The 7,922-nt window shown below is 45.4% G+C and overlaps 1 protein-coding gene across 3 annotated transcripts in view; it reads right to left on the reverse strand.

Moving 5' to 3' along the window:
- LOC101944693 (bMERB domain-containing protein 1-like) overlaps nucleotides 1–965 on the reverse strand; it is a 61,420-nt gene extending 60,455 nt beyond the window's left edge. The window contains exon 1 of one of the 3 annotated variants that reach the window (XM_065563334.1): nucleotides 610–965. In XM_065563334.1, the coding sequence (XP_065419406.1) occupies nucleotides 610–688 (79 nt within the window). In that variant the 5' untranslated portion in view covers nucleotides 689–965. The remainder of the gene's footprint in view (nucleotides 1–609) is intronic. The other 2 variants (XM_065563333.1, XM_005309859.5) reach the window with 2 other exon arrangements.
- Between the last annotated feature and the right edge of the window lie 6,957 nt (nucleotides 966–7,922).

Below are 7,922 nucleotides of genomic sequence, written 5' to 3' on the forward strand. Positions count from 1 at the left end.
AGTTTTGCCACCTCTGTGCTCTCGCAGCACAAACTCCCGCCTGGAAGAGCTGGTGTGAGTTGATTTTGTGAATGAACACAGAACTCTTGGTTCCCAGCCAAGTTTTCCTACTCATGAGCCTGATCACCTGCTTCCTCCAGTGCCTGCCACTATTATGTCCCTGCGGCTGAGCAGAAAAGGACTGCTTTGAAAATGCCTATTGCCTTCACCCTGCCAATGAGCTATGCGGGCACCCCGAGACCCTCCCCCCCGTGCCACCAACAACCCCCTAACCCTAGGGGGGAGGATGGCAAAGTCCCTGTCTTACCCTTGTAAAACTTTCAAGGTGATGAGAAAAACCATCAGAGGCACCGAACATTTCTAAACATCCACCCCCTCTGATTGCTGTGTACCCCCATCACAGTCACTAGCAGGGGTGGGCGTAGAGAAGGGAGCTAGGAGACCAGTCCAACTGAGGTCCAGCTCAGACGGTGTGTTGTTCATCAGCAGGCTCTGCAGGCACTGAGTGCGGATTTGAGTCCGTTGCCTGGAGAGGTGGCTGAGCTCTCTCATCAGGCAGGGATCTCAGGGGATGCCTGGCTGCTCCACATGCATGCAAAGCACTCTCACCTTTGGCTGGGTCTGCAGCTGTCCACTTGGTTGACTCCAATGATCCATACCTGGTAGGCGTCCTGCTCTCCTTTTCCATCCTAGCACCTTTCTTATTTTTAATAAGACCCTAAGAAAAGGTGTTAAAAAAAAAAAACCAAATCCTCCCGAGCCCAGAATTCCTCAGGCAGATGCACTTCTAAGGAGCCAGTTCCAGAGGGAAGCCAGAGCCCACCCTTTGAAAAGAAATATATTAAAAGAGAGAGAGATCAAATCAAAAAAGAAAAGAGAAGCCTGACACCTGCCTGGCAGCTGCTGTCTGATGATTAGCCGTTGAGATGCTTTTGCAAAGCTGCACGAATATGAAATAGACCAGAAGCAGCAGGAGGCGAGATATAAGTGTTCATTATTGGACAGAGGGGCTCCCTCTGGTGGAAGCAAGGACAAGAAGCTTTCTTGAACACTGTTAGTCCTTTCTATACATATAGGACCCCTGTTACTATAATGCTGCACCTCACAATCTTTAACGTACCTGTCCTCACAACATCCCTGTGAAGTTGGGCAGTGCTATTATCCCATACTTTAAAGAGTGGGAATTGAAGCACAAAGAGACAAAGAGGGAGATTTTTCAAAGGCACAAATGGCACTTGCCTCCCATTGAAAGTCAATGGGAATTTAGTATCAGAGGGGTAGCCGTGTTAGTCTGTATCCACAAAAACAACGAGGAATCCGGTGGCACCTTAAAGACTAACAGATTTATTTGGGCATAAGTTTTCGTGGGTAAAAACCCCAAAGAAGTAGTTTTTTTACCCACGAAAGCTTATGCCCAAATAAATCTGTTAGTCTTTAAGATGCCACCGGACTCCTCGTTGTTTTAATGGGAATTTCATGCTCAAGTGACTTTGAAAATCTTCCCCCCACCTGGCTTTCCCAAGGTCGCACCCAACCCTGTAAAAGAGCAAGGACTTGAAGCCAGGTCTCCCAATATGCCAGCTAACCTAACTACTGGGCATCCTGTGCTCCTACACTTCTACCACTCACCTCAAGACTCATCCAACAGAGGCCGAGTTGAAGCAGTAACCATTCTGCTATCAACTCCAGAGTTATCTCCTCCCTGGACAAGACCACACTAAATATGGGAAAGTCACTCAAGCTGTCTGTCTGTCTCTCTGACCAGAAATTCCATCCCGACTTGAGGAAACTTTTATCCAAACTGGTATGACAAATCAGCGCCTTCCAGCCACAATAAAAAAAAGTTTTGCCCAAGAATTCCCAACCAGCTCTAACCACAACACAAAAGCAAACGTGCTTGGTTCTTAGTCTAGTGCTGATCTGCAGGCAAGCCAGGCAGTTCTGTGTGGAGAGTCAGGCTGACACACAAACAGGGATTTTTGTAAAGGGCAGAAGGAAACCAGAGAAAACCCACCACGAAATCATCTGTTCCCTGTTGCTGTACAGTAACTCTCCAGTCAGAGACGACGAGTTCACTTGCCCCACCCATCACCCTATGGCATCGAGGTCTCTCTGTGACTTTTCCCACCCCAACTGCTCCTCACAGCATGGTGACCTTCATTTATTGTTGTTAATTAATAGGCATCTCAGCCACAAACCAACCTCACTGCACTAGGCGCTATACTGACACAAAGCAGTCCCTGCCCTTTATTTGTGAAATTCCTGTATATCTGTTAAGTGCCCAGTGCCCCTCATATACCCTCCCCAAAAGACCCTGAGTATCGAATACCCCAAATGTGCTGGCTTCTGTACCCATGTCTGTTGACTGCTCCTTCCATCTGCAGCTCACAATCCTTCCAATCCAGCGTTTCTAAATCTGGGGTCCCCAAGGGTACTCCAGGGGGTCCACGGGCCTGCTGATCAACCCCTCCCACTCCCTTCCTCAACTCCTCCCGGCAAGTCCAGCGGCACAGCGGGGCTAAGGCAGGCTTCCTACCTGCCCTGGCTCTGCACTGCTCCCAGAAACGGCCGGCACATCCCTGCGGCCTCAGGGCGGAAGGGATGGTGGCAGGGGGTCTCCACACACTGCCCCCACCCCGAGAGCCAACTCCACATTGGCCAGGAACTGCAGCATGGCCTGTGACCTCCCTCCTGGAGCCTCTCTTCCTCCTCCCAGTGCCTTCAGCAGGTGACCAGTTTCTGGTGCCTCTCTGGCTTGCAGAGCACAAGACTCAGGCTAACTTAAAGGTCAGCTGCCTCCCTGCAGATTCGTATTTAACTTGCTGGTCCCAGGCCAGATTCTTACACTTGTAAGTTTCCCAGCATATCCCCAGAGATTTCCCATTTGAGTTCTCTGGCCCCAGGCTTCCTGTTGCTTCCGAATGGGATCTCTAGGTACTGAGCCTGCTGCCCAGTTCCTCCCCATGCCTCTACAGCAAGAAGGCTCGTGCCAGCTCCCCTGAGCCTATCCTGTGTTTTGTGTAATAGAACTATGGGCCTATTACGATTTTGGCACACCACACCTTTATAAACCTCCTCTAAGTCCTTAAACCCCATTGTGCCTGGGTCCTGTGGGACATGGTAGGCATTAGGGGCTACCAAAGGCACCTTTCCCAGCACAGTTAGAAAAACAGATCTTTTCATGCCACTGTCTTCAACAGCATCTGCATGGAAAGACAGCAAAACTCTAGCCAGATTCTTCTTTTGCATTAAACTGGAGGCCCTTCAAAGGCCCATAAGTGGTCATTTTACCATTCGTCTGCTTTTAAGTTCTCTTCTCAGAGCACCAACACGAGGTCTCTGGTTATGCTTTAACACGAAAGAAAGAAGTCCCTAATGTGTGGGTCTCCTGTGGCACATGCATCTGAACTGAAAAGAAAATGGCAGCTGCCTCCTGAAGACAATGGATTCCTAGAACTGTAAAGGAGTGTTACACAGAAAACAAAGTAGCAACAAGTACATACCCCACTGCTTGGACCTCAGCCCTCTCTGTCTGGATGCCCTGTAGCTTCAAGCTACCACATATGTGAGCTACGAAACTTCAATGAGAGTCTCTGAGGACTTCAGTTCTCCACCTCTTATCATACACAAGGATAATCATCCTGGCTAGAGCTGGTGTGATGAACATTGGAGATATCTGTATTATATTTTATAAATATTGTATGTATTTCTGCCTCTAGGATTACTATTGTGCTGTCTGGTGCATTCAGGCAAAGAGCTAACTCAATTGTGGGTTGTTTTACACCTCTGCAGTGTTATGACCACAGCATACACCTAGAGAAGTGAGTGAGGTTTGCAGCATAACTACTGGATTTTGTAAAATTGAGAATGATAACAAACATGAACCTCGAAACACAGAGAGAAAACAAGCTGCTCCCTAAGGCAGAGAGGGAGCTTAACTGATTTAAGCTAATTCTTTCCAGACTGATGCTGCTCACACAGTTTGATACAGAACCACCTGGGCCTGCAAGGAGCAGGAAACCTCCCCGCCCTTAAAGTGATAGCTTGCAATCCAGGACTGCAGATAGTGATTCTCTCTCAATTGCAGGTCTTAGCAAACAAATTCACTGCTGGAAGGCTGCCTCTGATCCTCTTGGAGAGATACATAAATCAGATTGACCAAGTTCAGGGGTCCCAGGACAGGCAAAGGCATTTTGATATGGATCAAAAGACAGTGTTGGAATTCAGTGAGTGAGACACTGACAGAGAATCACACAGACCATGGCAGCAGCTGCAGGGGCACCATCTTGCCCAGCTCTAGTGCTGTGGGGTGCCTAGGACAAGTGGACCTACTGAAACTGGAAAAGGTTCAGGTTTAGGTAAGATAATGTGTGTATAGAGCTCTTGTTGTTTTAACCCTTTCATCCCTATGTTCCTATGGATAAATATATACTTTATTTTGAAGAGACTGCATTTTCATACAGCAGAAAGGAAGTCTATGACAGAGTCCAAAACCCAGAGGACACAGCACTGGTGAATATGGGTGCTGTGACTTAGGGACTCAAGTCTAAAAGTGGGATGAATCATGGAATTCGACCCTAAAAGAAATATAGGTGTAGGTCCTAGTCACTTGGAAGGGTGCCCATGGACAGAGGGAATGAATGTTCAACTGTAAAACTCACGCTGGAACCATAACAGCTGGTCAAAAATTTTCCATGGAAAATGGGGCTTTCTACAAACCAAGTTTTTTGGCTTTCTGGAAAATTCTTTTGATTTTTTTTTTTGTAAAACTGAACTGATAACCAGAAAAATGTTGGGTTTTTGGCCCAAACCCCAAATATTTTTATTCCAAAAATCGCATTGCAGTGCCTCATGGGAGTTGTAGTTCAGTTGCCTCATTCCCCCATTCTCTATAGGCTGGACTCCCAAGCTGAACTCCACGTTTTATGATGCATGGCAGCCACAACATGGGAATGATGCACTACCTCCCCTCACCAAGAGGGAAAACCATGATGTATCATGGGAAATGTAGGCCAAGTGGGGAGCCCAGCTAAGGAGGAGAATGGGAACATGAGGTACCCAAACTACCACTCCCATGAGGCATCACAGCAGAATTTCAGAATCAAAATATTTCAATTTTAGGCAAAAAGATTGGTGATTGATTTTTTGCCCCAAATTTTTTTCCACAAGGGGGAAAATTTTTTTTTCAGCCAGCTCTAATTCTGGTAAAGCTGTATTTCCTACACTTGCAGAAAGCAATGAGAAAGACCAATTTCCTGTGTAGACTGGTAGAGACAGCCTGACATGTTTACAATTTAACTCTGGGTTTCTAGACTACAAAATGAAAGCCTGAACCTTCCATTGCCACAGTTGGGCTGGACTTTGTCTTGCAGAGGAATGGTTAGGAGTTAATTGTGATACAGGAAAGAGTGGTTTAGAGATATGGATGTGACAGTCTGCACTCCTATGTTTACCCCTTTTGCAGGACAATGATAAATTTCGTACAAAGTATGCCTTCTGAGGTTTCATTTGAAAACTCGTAATTTGCTGATCATTATAGTCCTGGTAAAATACGTGTGGAAACATTGCATGTAAAGTTATAATATTCCTTTGTATGGTATTACTAAGACATGTTTCAAGTCTGGGAGAGCAGCCACAAACCAGGTTCCCAGAAACGAAAGTCTAGCCAGTGCTTCAGCCAGGTGTCAACAAAATCAAATGGACCATCACCCAATTAAGTGGCCAATCTTTGGCAGGAAAGAGGATATGGGCAAAAATCTACTTCTTGACAAAGAAACAGCTGGAGGTTCCCGTTCACACAGACTTGCTGCCTCCTGAACCTCAGCTGGAGATTATTCTCAAACTATAAGAAGGGAGAGCAGACAACCCAAATTCTCTCTCCCTTTCTCTCTACCCATAGCATCAATAACACTTGAAGAACAAAGGAAGCAGTATTGGACTGGGGAGGGATTCTGAATGAAAGAAATTCAGCCAGTAAGACTGCTGAAACATGTGGCGAGAGAGATTTTTTCTTTGAATTCACTTAGCTTGTTAAGTTAGGTATTAGTTTTGCTTTATTTTTATTTTCTTGTAACCAATTCTGACTTTTATGCCTCATTACTTGTAGTCACTTAAAATCTCTCTTTTCTAGTTAATAAATTTGTTTTATTGTTTTATCTAAACCAATGTGTTTGGACTGAAATGTTTGGGAAACTCCATTTGGGATAATAGGATTTCTGCATATCATTTTCTATTAATAAAATCACAGATTTTATATGAGCTTGTATTGTCCAGGAGAGAGCTGGGCAGTACAAGATGTACATTTCTGGGGAAAGTCTGGGACTAGGAATTTACTGGTGTTGCTCTGCAGTGTAATTCATGAGTGGCTGGCCACAACACTCATACAACATAACTGGGAGTAACACACATGCTGAAGGCTGTGTGAAAGCAAAGCAGTGTAAAAGGCACTCCAGGATGGAGAACTGAGGGGGGGAAACTGTTCATTGCTCCAGATCATACCCAAGGTAATGCCACACTGGAAAGGATTTTTTCTTACACTAACTTTAGGAGTTTAGGAAAGACCCAATATTCTGTTTGGACAATGGAGGACAAAGTAAAGCTGAGCCCAAAAGATGAATTTAAAATGAAGGCACAATATTATTATTATTATTAAAAACAGGAGACAAGGGAATTCTGCTTTTGTGTCCCAGCCAAGTTCAACAAGGGGGGCTCTTTTAATCAAATGCTGGTGTTTACATTTACAATGCACCTCAAAGGCAGGTGTGTGTATGGGGAGTGTCAATAGGTAAGCTGGTGTTCTGGGAACCATTCCTTCCCAGAGGCACATGACCGTCAGTACAGGAGACAGGGAGATGTGCAGAAAGAAGATGTGTCAGCATTTTATAAATATTCTCTAACTTAAGAGTGAGGGAAAGATGATCTGGCACTGGACTGGATCTCACAAGCCGTGGGTTTAATTCCAGGCTTTGCCAGAGACTCCTTGTGTGGCCTTGGTTTAATTGCTTCACCTCTGTGTGTCTCGTTTCCTCTCTGTAAAGCACGGAGAATATTGACCTAGCTCTCAAGAATATTGTGAAGCTAAATCCATTAGTGTTTGAAAGGACTCAGACAACAGTGAGGAGAGTGCCATAGAAAAGCTTGAGTGAATAAATGGGTAGATGTAGACAAGAAAACATCCATTACAGCTAAATTTCAGGCATTTAGTATCAAACTCTTTTTTATTACAATAAATACTTTTGTTTAGTTCAATGTAAACTGAATTGTAATGGATTGTTTCATCTGGGGAAACCACTGGATGGGGGCTCTTGAGGAAAGTGACCTCCACTCTCTTAGGGGAGGCAGAGAAAGATGAACACGACAGCAGCACATGTGCAGGTCAAGGGGAAAGAGAAGGCAGTGTGGTCTCCCCTCTGACACAGTGCTGCAGAAGGCGCTGCAGGTACTGCTGGGGCACAAGAGGGTGAAATGATCTGTCCTACAGGTACAAGGCCCCATCATAGGAAAAGATTCAGTGATCCAGATGCAGTGTTACCAAGTTAGGACCAATATTTTCAAACCCAAGTGCCTAAAAGTCACGTATCTAAAGACATATTTAGACACATAGATAAGTGTCTACATTCTCAGAGGTGCTGCACACCCATTTGAGCTAATAGGAGCTGCAGGGGCTTGAGACCTCCTAGTTAGGTGCCTACATTTGAAAACATTGACCACAGTTGCCATTGGCTTCAGTGAGATTTGAAGATGAGAGCTGTCATGGGCTGGGATTTTAAAAAGCATCTTAAGTGACTTAGTCAACAGGACTAGTGCGCCTTACACTTGACAGGGAAAGTCATGTAGGTGCTTTTGATAATCCCACCCAAGGGCTGTACAGCTCAGTATGGGATGGAGTGGTGCCCAGTGCCAGCACATCACTGACCCTCTGC

Source organism: Chrysemys picta, chromosome 12, assembly GCF_011386835.1.
Source record: "Chrysemys picta bellii isolate R12L10 chromosome 12, ASM1138683v2, whole genome shotgun sequence".
NCBI classification, from domain to species: domain Eukaryota; kingdom Metazoa; phylum Chordata; order Testudines; family Emydidae; genus Chrysemys; species Chrysemys picta.